Source organism: Salvia hispanica, chromosome 6, assembly GCF_029641045.1.
Source record: "Salvia hispanica isolate PSC_SH4W2 chromosome 6, Shi_PSC_v1, whole genome shotgun sequence".
NCBI lineage: Eukaryota > Viridiplantae > Streptophyta > Magnoliopsida > Lamiales > Lamiaceae > Salvia > Salvia hispanica.
This window is the reverse complement of record NC_142697.1, coordinates 26,418,686-26,433,024: the sequence shown is the minus strand read 5'-3', so window position 1 is coordinate 26,433,024 and position 14,339 is coordinate 26,418,686. Positions and strand designations below refer to the sequence as shown.

Sequence of the window (14,339 nt, the reverse complement as noted above, 5' to 3'; positions counted from 1 at the left end):
ATAAACGTTAGACAGCAATCTACAACAATCTATAGATTGCAGTCTAGCGTATTGGATATTGCAGTCTGCGTCACCTTGCAGTCTAGAGTATTGGATATTGCAGTCTAGACTCTAGAGTATTGGATGTTGCAGTCCGCGTAAATTTATCCTTGTGAATTTTTTATGACTGCCACATGGCAGCTGATTATTCGTCCACGTATACAAATGATTGGCTAGGAACGGTGGTATGGGGTTATTTTAAGAGGGGTTATCATTTTAACACATCCCTATATAAACTATTACTCCCTCCGTCCACGAAAATTCGTCCCGGTTTGACCGGGCACGGGTTTTAAGAAATGTAATGAAAATTGAGTTGAAAAAGTTAGTGAATTGTGGGTCCTACTTTTAAAGTATTAGTTTTATAATAAAATGTGAGTAGGAATGAGTTAGTGGAATATGAGGTCCACTACCGAAAATGATAAAAGTGAAATGGGACAAATTTTGGGGGACGGACGGAAATGAAAAACTGGGACAAATTTTCGTGGACGGATGGAGTACAATTTAAATTTTTATTTTTAATGATATATTTAAATATTTTTTAAATAAATACTTTCATGTTTATCAATAATTGAAAAAAAATCAATAAATAAAAAAATATAAATATAATTATCTTCCATTAATCAATGGATCTATCTTTTATTATCACACTGTAGCAACTAATTTAATAATGGGCCCTTTTAGCCCATTTAATTAAAAAAATTGATTGAATAAAATAAGCGTTAAACGTATCTTTTTCTTCATTTGAACTCTCTGCTCTTTCTATGTGTCCATTCTGTCTCCATCTCTCTCATCTATTCTATTTTACTTACGAATTTTCTTTATCTCCCATTTTATTTACTGCAGAGGCTGAAGGATTGTGGTGGAAGTTCGCCGCTCGCGGTCAAGGCGGAGCTCCGTGGGGTCAAAGATGGAGTTGTGCGGGATCTCGGAGGTCCAAGAATGGAGTTTCCGGCAGTGCTCGTAGGACCACGGTGGAGTCGATCGACCCCACTCAACCCCACCTAGGTCCGTCAAGGTTTTTAACATAAAATTGATATTAGTTATTACTATAACTTAGTTAGTATTTGATCAATGATCACACACCTCTTGATTCAATTAATCATATCGATTGAACATAATTAGTTGAACTAAAATTATACTCAAGTATATAAATACTTTATCTAAAAAAAAGTTAAAAATTAGTAAACGTAAAAAAAAGGTGAGGAATTAAAAGTTCTTGTTAGCCCAAAGTAGACTGGGCCATTCTAACGTTTGTGTTTCGTGGGCTTAGTATGGAAGATGAAGACCTCTAGTCCAACAAAATATTGAGCATTTAGGGATTATATTGAAACATCTCAGATTGAACTCAAAATACTTATGAGCCTTAAGAAAATTTTAAAAAATGTTTATAATCTTAGAAAATACAAACAAAAAGTAAAAAAGAAAAAAGACCATGTCAGGCTTGCGGCTATTCTAGTACTCCCTCCGTTCCATAGTAATAGAGTCATTTTACCATTTTGATACATTTCATAGGAATAGAGTCATATTCTTTCTAGTAAAAGTCAACACATTTTTCCACACATACTTTACTCTCTCTTACTTTTTTCTCTTCATCTTTCTACCTTTTCCATTTTCCATTTTATTCTCCCTTTACTTAATTCACCTAACATAATTTTTCTTAATCTCTGTGCTGAAAAGAAACGCCTCTATTACTATGGAACGAAGAGAGTAATTCTTTAAAGGTATGCATGCCTTCTAGAATTCTACTACTCCTCATCAGGTCACTATTGCAATTTGAACTATTTTTGGTTACTTAGACTTAATATTATGCTAACTTATTTCACTTATACTATTTAATTATAAAATTAATATAAATAAAAGTAAGATCCACACATTTTACTAACATTTTTACATTAATCATCCTTTATAAAGTTTTGAAAATCCCGCTACCGATTTTATTGTGTCCTAGTAACATAAAATCACTACCAATTTTCCTGGCTACATATTTATACACTTAAATTTCATCTCATGTACATGTACAACATATTCGTACCTAAATTACTAATCAAGATTGGGGTTGAGGGGCTGTAGAGCTTCAATCTTGGGGAAAATCCTACTACATGAATAAATCTGACAGAAATCCTCCATACACACCAAAACCAGCATCACTATCGCAGCCACAAACGTCAGAATCTTCCACGACCCAAACACATTATCCCTCATGAACCTCCCCATTCTAACCCTCCAATGCTCGTTGTAAAACTTATTCACATCCACTATCGCTTTATCCAGCAGGGGCACTTTCGTCAATCTCACCGAGTTGCACATCCCATTCCACATCTCCGCCACCTCCTTCTCGCTCTTCATATGATTCACAATTATCCCCTTCCCGCATAAAACATTCGCGTCCGCGTCCGTGTCGATGATCCCGTTCATCAGCTCCATGTACCGCGCCAGCACCAGCGGCCCTGGCGCGGTACACGCCTCGTACGCCACCAGATTCCTCAGCACCACCCCCGAGTTCTCGTCCAATTTTATCACCGGCATGTGTAGGGTTAGGGTTTTGTTGTCGAATTTGATACTCGAGATTCCTCCGCTCGTGGCTGCGAACTTCACCCCGACCTTCACCAGCTGTGTGACGGAGGGGATTGCGATTTCCTCCATCAGCGGAGGCTTCTCGTGGTGGCTTGAGCCGGATTCTTCGTCCTCGTCCTTCTCCTTGTGTAGCGTTTCGTTCACGCGTTCGAATTGGTCTTTCAGAATTCTGAATATGGGGATTTTCATCATAATCGTCCAGGGAATCTTCACCAGCAATTTCAAGGGTTTCCAGAAGATGATGCATTTCACCACACGAATAAACCCTAATATTAGTTTCGATAGCAGACACCATACTGAACAAACCAGCTTACACAGCTTTGTGGGCTCCGCCTCCGCCTCGCACAGCTCTTCCCTCTTCCTCTTCTTCTCCTTCTTCGGATAAGGTATGTCGGCTTCTGGCACGATGAAGTGGTACAGAAAGTCGAGCACGTGCGCGTACTCTCTCACCGCGGCCATCTCTGCCTTCTCGGCCGCCTTGAAAGGCGACAGAGATCTGCTCATCGACGTCAGAATCGTGAGCAGATGCTGATCCGCCGTCTCTTTAGAACAGAAATGGAGCTCGAGAAGCATCCTCATGACCAACAGTGGGATTTGATTTTCCAGCATGAGCAAGTCTCTGAGGATGGAGTTGTGGGCCATCTTCTTCCCGGAGGAGTCGATGATGTGGGAGAGGCCGGAGGGGACCTTCTTGAGGATCTTCCCTTTCTTGAGGCCGCAGGCGTGGGTGAACTCGAAGGTGAAGCACGCGTCCAGGGCCATTATCCAGGCCAGGGCCTCGCTCCCGAAGTTGACCGGGCGGTGGTAGCAGGCGCGGATGTGTTGGTCGCGTTTCATGAGGCGTTCGACTAGGGTTTCGAGGTCCACATTTGGGAGGACCTGCTGGATGCGCTTGGCCGCCTCGACCTTGTACCGCTCCGTGTCGTAGAGCTCCATGCGGAGGCGGTGGTACGGCCCCATCGACACCTGCGACGTACAATTTTTTTTTCCAGTAAGGGCTACACAGACACTTTTCAATAAAATATGTTTAAAATTCGAAAAATAGATTGGTAGGGGCTTAAGCGCCTGTGAATGACTTAAGGTGTTTCCACCAATGGTACCTGTTGTGGGATATAGGAGTCCGGACTAAACATCATTAGGGGTTTTGGAACTCCGAAGATTGTGACTGGGATTTCGATTGCTTCATCGAGTTCTTCGTCTAGGGTTTCTCGGATTTTCGCCACCCATTGGCCTTCGTTGAATTTACAGCCTGGGGTGGTTAGGATGTTTGGTTGGAAGAAGGACATGGTTGATGCTTGAATTTGGTGTGTGTGGAGTTAATGGTGAAGAGGTATTTATAGGGAAATTAAATATGTAATGAAGATGAAGTGAGTTACTTGTAGATCATTATCAAATGGGATACACTCAAATCTTATCATTCAATCGAAAAATGAAACTACAATTACGGAACTAAGTTATAAATATGTTTCACGTTTAGTAAGAGTAAATCATTTTTAGAGAGAAAGAGAAAGATGGATGAAGGACCATGCCATTGATCTGGCATTGTGTACTATGTACATACAAAAATTGTCTTGATCTATTTTTCTTGATAAACGATCAATTTTATGGAAAACAAAGTCTGTCAATATTATATCTAGTTGCAAAAACAAGTTGAAAAATTGCATGATTATATTGGTGATTTAAGTTTGAGATGAATGAATAAGTACATAAAATTATGGTCTTTAACGAACTGACACTTTAACGTAACTAAACAAACTTTTCAACATAGTATCAACACGATATTAACACAAGGTAAAATTTCAACATTTTTATGTCAACACAATGTCAACACGATATCAACCGTTGACATTGTGTTGATATTTTCTGTTGATGTTATTTTGTCATCTGTTGACATTTTCTAACGGTCCAGATCATAGTTTTAAGTTTGTACAATATATAGAGTTTTGCATTTGATTATATCCCATACTCTAGGCCATGTTTGGTAGAGGTGATAACTCATCTAGGGATGGAAATCCATGAACAAAAATGTCATCTAGGGATGGAAATCCATGAACAAAAATGACATTTTTGTTCATGGATTTCCATCCCTAGATGAGTTATCACCCCTACTAGGGCTGACAATTTTTGGCACGACACGAACCCGCACGAAATAAATGGGTATGTGTCAATGCTTATTGGGTTAGTATCCTTATCGTGTTGACACGATAAGGAAAATTTCGTGTCGTGTTCGTGTCGTGTTCGTGTTACACGTTAAGTATATATAATATTAATTTTATTTTTATTTATTTTAAAATTTTAAAAATTAAAATTAAAATTTTCATATTAGAAATAATATTAATATATTATAATATTATTACTAGTGTTGTTATCGTGTTGTGTCGTATATGTGTTGTTATCGTGTCGTGTTGACCCGAAATGGTTCGTATCGTTAATGGATTTGTGTCGTGTTCGTGTTGTGTTCGTGTCTGAGGGTAGCGGGTCGTGTTCGTGTTCGTGTTTGGAGTTTTCTTAACAGGTCGTGTTCGTGTTTGTTGTTATCGTGTCATGTCATTATCGTGTCGACTGGTAGGGGTTAGGGGTGACAAATTGTGCGTGTTGTGTCGTTATCGTGTCGACACGATAACGACACAACACGCACAATTTGTCACCCCTAACCCCTACCAAACATGCCATATATATATTATTCTTATTTTTATTGAAGTTTTTACATAATTGTTACCATGCAGTTTATATATCGACGTGAAGAGGAGTCCGTGACTATATATTTTTCATTGTTGGATCTATGATACTCCTCAAAAATAATACAGTACTATAAATTTATGTAAAGGGACCATTTTACAGCAACGACATCGTTAGGACCATTTTACAAATGCAATTAAAATTGCATGTCTCAATAAATTTTTATCGTTTTCACACCTTATCTAATGCTAATTGGTTCTGAATATTTTCTTCCTTTTTTTGGGATTTATAATTTCCGTATAAAACACAAATATAACTAATAAATACAAAACAATACATGTTGGTCTCACGACTCTCACCATATGGATGTTTTTTTATGATATATATAAGTAGTGTCTAGGAATGCCAGGTATTTCATGTACTACTACTATTTTAATGATACAAGTGAAAAATTGATTGAAGTATTGACGATACAAAATGTGGCTTATATTATTAGAGTGAGAAATTTATTATAAATAGAGGCTAATTCTGAAATGTCCAAAATAGAAAAACAAAACTATTTTTGTGGACGAAAGTAAGTATCTCGATTATTTATGTGATTGTGCTAACGATGTGGTGTATGGAGATTGCAATTATGGCCGGCGATGGTCGCAGAGAAGATGAAAGAAGTAAGGAAATGAAAATTAAAATGTTTTAATATGTGATATATTTGAAAAATAGATACGGCGATTTTGGTGGAAAGTGAGAACTCATCCTTGGTATTTTTATCATCTACGCAACCATTGTGGCCGGTAGGAAAATATAAATATTAAAATTTGGCATGTACTTAATTATTTTGTCATTTTTAGCATTTGTATATTTTTGGCTAAACATTATAACTTTAACTGTAGTGGTTTTTTTATTTCATTATTTTTGACTAAATATTTAAATTTTAATTGTAGTGGTTTTGTTATTTTTTTATGGGTAAATGAATATAAATTTAAAGGCTGAGCTACAGGGAGTGGAGGACTCAAAACCCGAGACATTTGGCACCAGACATTACCTCTCTACAGTTCGGCCAAGTCACATCACTTTTGTTATTTTTATTTCATAGGAAGGTGTAAATGGGGGAAATTATTAATCATTTTATTTAAAATAAAACAAATTAAAAAGGGTGATAACGAGTGGTGGTATTTCAGTAAATTAGCAAAGTACGTATAAAGATTAACGATCATGGATATCCGCACCCGATGCTTGCATGTAGGCACCAAATTTGTGAATAAAATTCATTGTCATTTGCAAAAAGCACACCTCTTATTAATAGGGGAGAAGACTAATCCCGATTTGTGTGCCTAAGGTACCTATGGTTAATGCATGAGGTCAAATGTCTAAGTTCTACTCTATCATGAAGCGTCCTTTAAATTTCTATTCATTTATAAAAAAAAACTAATTTCAATTTTCTTCTATATATGCTTATACTACTACAATATTCCTTGACTAAATAACTCAAGCCAAGCACATGCGCAGTAACACAAAAAAATAGTAATTTTTTTGAAAAGGTAAAAAAATTGGCTTTAAGCCTTCAACCATAAACAAGTCATCAAAATCTTTGAAGGGGCACACAACGGGGTTGAAGTGAAAGAGGAGAATTTTCTTACTTGGGCTCACTTGAACCGAATAAGAGAACTGAGAACGAGAAACATGTGCTGTTCGATCTGGGACCGGATCGTACGTGCCCAACACACTTGGGGCAGTTGATGTGCCCTTTATGTGCAGCAAGGATTAGATTTCGGGACGTACATCATCACCGAGCCATTCCCTTCTGATGCACAATGTGGAGCGCCACTCGAGCCACAGTTAACCAAAACATCACCTGCAGAAATGTCAAGGAAGCAGAAAAATGATTAGGTCAGCGAAACTGGAAAAAAATACATGAGAGTTCAAAGCTGAAAACTAGATACAGAAAAATTAGAACGGTCTCTTTCCCTATGTTCTGTTTCTGTACAAATTGTGTGTTTTGTAACTTAAAATAGGGCTTTTAACTTAATTGGGTAATACCCGATACTGGCAAACCCCAAACCCTCTCTACCCGACTTTTGCGGGTATCAGGTTGGGTTAGTAAATCCGTGGAGTTAAGATTGATTAATAGCCTCACAGTCTCTGCTGCTACCATATGAAACTAGCCTTATACATGCCTAAAAACTTATCTTCGACTCACCATTAATGGAGGGGATATCAGTGCTCCAAGGGGCTCTACCATTAGCATCAAGCCTCTGAATGTAACAATTCCAAAAACTGGCAACTAGCTACCTGCAGATGGGATTCTTGATTTCAGAATATTGACTCAAAAGTAGCAAAAAACCAAGAAAGGTAAAGCAATTTCATCATGAAATGAAATTTGTGCACTATGAAAGTTAAATTTCATAAAGACATCTGAATCGTAAATACTACACCAAATCTTCAAATTTTAGAAACTAGAAAAGGTTAAAGCTGTGATCTTTAAAAACAAATAAAACCACCAACCTCATAAAAAAACATGAGTGAAACAAAAGCCAAATATGAGCTGAAAATCACATGAACCAATCGTATAGCAAGAAGCCAGTTCTGGTATATCCTACAACTGTTGTTTCAAAGTTATCAAACTAAAAACTTACTACTATTATACTTATTGAACAGATTTCCAAATCATTTAGGTTCCTCTAAAATTGGAAGATCTAATTTGGAGAAAATATTTGTACAATAGAAGTATTGGAGTTGTATAACCAGCTCACGATAAAATTTCAGATTTCATATTAATTGAATGGAAAATTTTCTTTGGAATAACAGATAGCACAAAGCTGTAAATGAACACCCTTGCAGAAACCAAAGAATTGAAAATCACAAGGAAGAGTCTCTATATGAATCGTGTATATGTTTCAATGAGAAGGACAAGATGAATTCATTTTCATGCTATGGCATGAATGAGAATACATTCAAAATTGTTAAAAACAGGAAAAAAATTTACCCATCTCCTGATCCTTCATCAGCCATTTTTGTCTGTAATTCAGCCCTTGGCTTAGGTGAAAGCCCTTTCGAAAACATCTCTTCATCATATTTGCGAGCCATGTCAACCAAACCCTTCTGCAGCAAAACATCAATCAGAGCATTATAAGCACACTCATTCGGGCTCAGCCCATGTAAAGCCATCTTATCCCAGAGAATAAAAACAGGACGAAGGAAACCCCATCTTCCAAACTTCCTCATGAGCATGACATACGTGTCCATCCTTGGCCGGACACCACTATCTAACATCCTATCAAAATATCTAAGAATCTCGCGAGGCTTCTCAAGGCACGTGAAGAAGCAGTGGTATGTAACTATATTCGGCGGACAACCTTTTCTAGTCATGAGATCGAGCACCCTATGTGCTTCTCTATACCTTCCATTCTCGCACAAAAGCTTTAGAATCGTGTTGAAAGTTACAACATTTGGTGAACAACCTAATTCAGCCATCTCTTTGTAGAGCCTCACTGCCACATCAACCCCTTCTGAAATCCCAATAGCACGAATCACTGTGTTGTACGCCACCACATCCAGTTCAATACCCTTCTTTTTCATCTCCTTGTACAGCTTCACGGCCTTCCACGGCTTCCCACTTTTGTTTTGGATGTCCATATATATCGAGTACGAATACAAGTCTTTCTCCACACCCCTCTTATCCATCTCCTCCCAAAACTCCCTACACTTCCTCCACCACTCCATTTTAAACCAACCGCGTAGAATCATGTTATAATTTTTTGTATTTTCCACATTAAAACAAAGCAAAATGTCATGATATTGGCCGCCCCAACTTTTCTTGAAGCAGAGCTCTTCAGCCTCTATCACATGCTTGTACTCGCACAAAGCATCAATCAAATTCGAAAATGAAACTTCATCCCTCAAATTATAATCATTCGATCTAGCAAAAGCATCAATTGCTGCTTTAATAAGGCGAGCCGATACATAACGCTTAAACAACACCCTAAAAGTCGTGTGATCAGGCAAACAACATCCATTTATCCGCATTCTTTCAATAAGCTCCCAGGCGATTTCGAACTCGAAAAACTTACCAAGAATGTCGACAATCCGATTGAGTGTGTGAGCTGAGTGCCGGAACTCACACTCGGTTTCAACCCAATTGAAGAACTCCAGCGCGAGCTTCCAGTCATTGGCATAAGAATTGAGGGTTTCAAGAACTGTTTCCGGTTCAAAAATCGATTTTTCGAAGTGGGTCGGAGCCGGGTTGCCCGGGAAGCTGGTTGTCGGTTGGGTTCGAGGAGGATGCAGCGACACTCTGTGAGGAAATTGAGGATTGGAACGCGGAGAAGTGTGGTAAAGGAGGAGAATTTGAAGCTTCGAGAGAAGAATAGAGCGGCGTGAGCGGAAATGATGTAGTTTTGAGATGATTGAAGGAAGCATGATTTAAGGTTGACGATCAAAATGTCTGCAACTCGCGCTAGGGCAGAGCTCTTGTTGGTTTTAGTATTTTAAATTACAAATTAGTATGACTATAAATGTACAAAAAAAAATCCCCAAATTGCTTAGAAGGTAAAATCCATTCATTCCTCTTCAATCTCACTCTCAATCATGGCGGCTTCTCTGCAACTCAACTGCAAACCCTTCGCTCCTCTGCTACTTCACTCCAAGCCCGCCTCCAAACGCGTCCCTAGATTCTCCACTGTCCGCTGCTCCGCTGCCGCGCCATCCAAGAGCTACAACATCACCCTCCTCTCCGGCGACGGCATTGGCCCTGAAGTCATCTCTGTTGCTAAGAGCGCCCTCCAGCTCGTCGCCTCCCTTGAAGGTCGAAAACTCAGTTGCAACCGAGTTCAATTGAAATGAGTCATCTCTCCCTCTCCATTCTCTCTATCTCAAATTAATTAATTTGGTACTGAGAAGAACTTAATGGCAGGATTCGAGTTTAAGTTCAAGGAGGTTCCGGTGGGCGGCGCCGCCCTTGATTTGACCGGTGTGCCCTTGCCGGAAGAGACCCTTTCGACTGCAAAGGATTCTGATGCTGTTCTTCTTGGGGCTATTGGAGGGTAAAAATGTTATATTTAACTATTTTAGTAGTTAAGATGAAAAGCTACGGTGATTTCGAGCTTTGGTTATCTGTTATTTTTAGTTATGGTTTCGGATTACTACTTGAACTTTTGATATTGATGTGAAGGTATAAGTGGGATAACAATGAGAAGCATTTGAAGCCTGAGACAGGGCTGCTTCAGCTTCGGGCGGGTCTTAAGGTTTTTGCGAACTTGAGACCAGCTACAGTTTTGCCTCAGGTAAAATGTTCGAGCTGAGGCTGATGGTTTTACTGTACTATCCTTTTTAAATTTGAGATTTCTGGTAGTTTCGGGATGATTATTATTGACGACTAAACTACACAGACAAGGTTAGATGGATGTAGGATGTATTATGTCGAGTTTATGTGCTGTGATTGGCCTTCATTTCTATGGCAAGTTTCAAGGTTATGGTTTATTTTTAACACGCTTAAGTTGTAATTTTGGGCTGAAATAAGAAAGAAAAACAAACCAACCACACATTGAATTGGAAGCAAGAAAATGAATATTATGCAGCAATTTTCTTGGGCCTTATTGTTACAATGTTACTACATTTAATTTGGTGTTTCTCTGTATTAGGAGTATATTTAATGGTCAACTTTGCTTGTGTATTAGTTAGTGGATGCTTCAACTTTGAAGAAAGATGTCGCTGAGGGTGTGGATTTGATGGTGGTAAGGGAACTTACTGGAGGTTAGTTGTCTAATGGTCTTAATACTACTTGATTATGAAATATATCTTTGATATCATTTTGATGATACAGTTATTTTCATTGTATATCATTTGATTAGGCATTTATTTTGGCAAGCCAAGGGGTTTTAGTACAAATGAAAATGGTGAAGAAATTGGATTCAACACTGAGGTGTACAGCAGTCATGAGGTAGTCTTCTACGGAACCTTAGTTGACATGGTTAAAGGGAATGATTAAACGTCCGCTGCAGGAAGCAATAATCTTGTACCTCCTTAAGAAATATTTTTTCTATTAGTCGTTAATATTCGATTTTTGAAACTACTACTTATCTCAATGAATATTTTACAACATTGTGTGATTTTTATTGAGTAGTTCTTTTCTAATTCAGAATATATAACCATACTTTCTATCATGTGAATATCCTTTTTCAGATTGATCGCATTGCTCGGGTTGCATTTGAAACTGCTCGAAAACGTAGTGGAAAACTTTGTTCTGTTGATAAAGCTAACGTTTTGGAGGTAATTGACTCATTTTAATTTAATATTTCACATGCTTAGAGAAGAGAAACTAGTTGTCTAGTGGAGTATAATCATGCACTGATACCACCGGAGAAATTTTTTATCACGCCTGATCTCTTTATCGGTCAGTTGGTGGCTTAACGTGTTTTTCATTCACATGCTTTGTGTTCCAGCTCCTACCAATGCTTCTGCATGAAATCAACATGCTTCACTGAATCTAGAAATTTTCTTTGTAATAAACATGCATCACTTCATGAAAATTATTGCTTTGGTTTCAACTGTGCTTCATATATATTCAATGTGCCTGTGTAATTTTGTAATGGCCAGGCTTCCATGCTATGGAGAAAAAGAGTCACAGCCTTATCCTCAGAATACCCGGATGTTGAACTCTCACACATGTATGTTGACAATGCAGCCATGCAGCTTGTCCGAAACCCAAAACAGGTTCATGTCTTTGGATTTCCCTGTGTTAGATTTGTGATTATCAGAAGACATGAATAAATACAAGCCTACATTGTCATTGCAGTTTGACACTATTGTTACAAATAACATATTTGGCGATATTTTATCCGATGAAGCATCAATGATCACTGGTAGCATAGGGATGCTTCCATCCGCAAGCATTGGTGAATCGGTATGAGATGAATTATCTTCCTCCATTAAATAACTAACGGTATGTGTTTCCTTTTTTTATACATTTAACATTTGTAAACTGGACTTGTAGGGACCTGGGTTGTTCGAACCAATACATGGTTCTGCTCCTGATATTGCTGGGCAGGTTTGTCATAGCTTCCCTGATAAGACTACCATACCTTATCTTTTATTGTTATGTGGGGTTAACCGTATATATTTCAGGACAAAGCAAATCCGTTGGCAACAGTGTTGAGTGCAGCCATGCTTTTGAGATATGGTCTTGGAGAGGAGAAGGCTGCCCGTAGGATTGAGGCTGCTGTCTTAGACACTCTAGACAGAGGATATCGTACGGGTGATATATACTCAGCTGGACAGGTATCTCTCTTTGATGGAGTTCAGTTTTGTTTTAACCATTGCCTTTTGTTCTTTATTGCCTCTGGTTTTACATTCTTGCTGCTGAAAAGGCAAAAAACTGAACCAAGTGATCATTGAGAGTTTAATCTTTCCTGTTTATGACTATCACATTCTTTTGATTCCAGAAACTGGTTGGTTGCAAGGAGATGGGTGAACAAGTATTGAAGTCGATAGATAGTAAAGTTGCCACTCCCGTATGAGAAGCCGTCTGGCTAGATAACCCTTGAACGGAGATCGAGCATACCATCTTATCTTGCCATTTCCATCAAACTATTATGCAATTTGAAGGTGTTTTTTATTTTTCTTTCTTTTTTCTAGAGATTTAAACTGAGGCGATATTAAACTGTAGCAGAATGGATAATTGTTGGAATAAGAGTGGTCGTAAATTATCAATTGCAGTAACATGTATTGTTGTATTTTGTCTAAATGTGGACGTTTTGTAGCTACTCGAATACATGGTTACTACATTCTTCAGTTAAGTTCTAGTATTTTCAAAATAATTTCTACAGACTACTACAGATATAAAGAGTACTACTGCTATTTCGAATAATTGCAGCCGAAACGACTCAAATTTAAATGATAAATTTTAAAATTATATCTATAATACTCCAGTGTGTTGGTAAAGTGCGAGATCATAAGAAAAGTGATTAGAATATTATTTTACGAAAATTAAACTTGTCATGTTAGAAAGATAAATTTACTAGAAAATTTTGAAGATAAAGAAATTAAGACAAAACAAAATGTATAATAATAATAGTAATAGTAACTATTAATCAAAATAATTACTTCCCCCGTCTTTGAAAAGTATGAATATTTGGTTCGATACGGATTTTAATGCATAATTAGTAAAGTACGAGAAAGATAGAAACAAAAAGTTTATAGGCCATGTTTGGTTGCCAGGATTCTGTCTGAGAAAGCAATCTGATTCCTTAAATTTTAAATTTCTATGTTTGTTTCGGTTTTTAATCAAATTGGAAAAGTAATCAGAATCCGAGAACAGAGAAAGTTAGTACAACTTTCTAAGATTCTGAATCCTAACTTTTCTTAGGTATTCTTTTTCTCAGTTCTAGGATTCTTACATGTTTAAGCAATATATTATTATTATTATTATTATTATTATTATTATTATTATTATTATTATTATTATTATTATTATTATTAATGACAATGTTTTAAATATAAATTAAATTTATAAATACTTAATTTTACTATAATAAATAACTATAATTAAATTATCATAATTATAACTATATTTTATAATAATTCATAATAGAAATTAATAATTTATTAAATAATTTAAAATATAATTATATAATATAAATCATATAATAAATAATAATGATTGTAAATATAAATTAATAATTAATCAATAGAGTCATAGTGCAAATTTAATTTATAAAATTTATTCAATTATAATATCTGTAAATATTATAATTATAATAGAATAATTATTTTATTTATTATTATAATAAATGAGTATAATATACCATGTAACTATAATAATAATTAAATTATTATATATTAAGATGGATAATCCATATTTAAACTATACATCTTAGTAATTAATATAATAATATAATAATTATTATTTATACTAATAATTTATTAAAAATTGTACAATATTATTCTTCTTTAGAAATAAAAAAATAATAAGTATATTTTTAATTTGGTGTTTAAATTAAGTATATATTTAAATCTTGATATTTTTCAAACACAGGAAAGTAAAGTTACTAGAA

General features: G+C 36.5%; 3 protein-coding genes across 4 annotated transcripts; 1 reads left to right on the top strand and 2 right to left on the bottom strand.

The window, feature by feature from the left end:
- Positions 1-1,950: 1,950 nt before the first annotated feature.
- LOC125205378 (putative UPF0481 protein At3g02645) lies at positions 1,951-4,068 on the bottom strand. Its single transcript, XM_048104270.2, has 2 exons — positions 3,714-4,068; positions 1,951-3,579 (listed from the first exon to the last, which is right to left on the bottom strand). The coding sequence occupies exons 1-2, from the start codon at positions 3,897-3,899 to the stop codon at positions 2,080-2,082; spliced, it is 1,686 nt and encodes a 561-aa protein (XP_047960227.1). The 5' UTR covers positions 3,900-4,068; the 3' UTR covers positions 1,951-2,079.
- A 2,730-nt stretch (positions 4,069-6,798) lies between these two features.
- On the bottom strand, positions 6,799-9,708 carry LOC125205379 (Pentatricopeptide repeat (PPR) superfamily protein). Of its 2 annotated transcripts, XR_016132444.1 has the most exons (3): positions 8,276-9,708; positions 7,490-7,581; positions 6,799-7,144 (listed from the first exon to the last, which is right to left on the bottom strand). XR_016132444.1 is itself a non-coding variant. In XM_089060274.1 (1 exon), the coding sequence occupies exon 1, from the start codon at positions 9,706-9,708 to the stop codon at positions 8,272-8,274; it is 1,437 nt and encodes a 478-aa protein (XP_088916400.1). The 2 variants fall into 2 exon arrangements, 1 of the variants encoding a protein (XP_088916400.1); XM_089060274.1 differs by lacking the exons at positions 6,799-7,144; positions 7,490-7,581 and having other exon boundaries at positions 8,272-9,708.
- Positions 9,709-9,876: 168 nt separating this feature from the next.
- LOC125205381 (3-isopropylmalate dehydrogenase, chloroplastic-like) lies at positions 9,877-13,082 on the top strand. Its single transcript, XM_048104273.2, has 11 exons — positions 9,877-10,093; positions 10,202-10,331; positions 10,460-10,571; positions 10,965-11,040; positions 11,139-11,227; positions 11,470-11,556; positions 11,884-12,000; positions 12,083-12,190; positions 12,281-12,334; positions 12,412-12,564; positions 12,729-13,082. Exons 1-11 carry the CDS (start codon positions 9,877-9,879, stop codon positions 12,801-12,803), a joined length of 1,218 nt encoding a protein of 405 aa, XP_047960230.1. The 3' UTR covers positions 12,804-13,082.
- Positions 13,083-14,339: the final 1,257 nt, after the last annotated feature.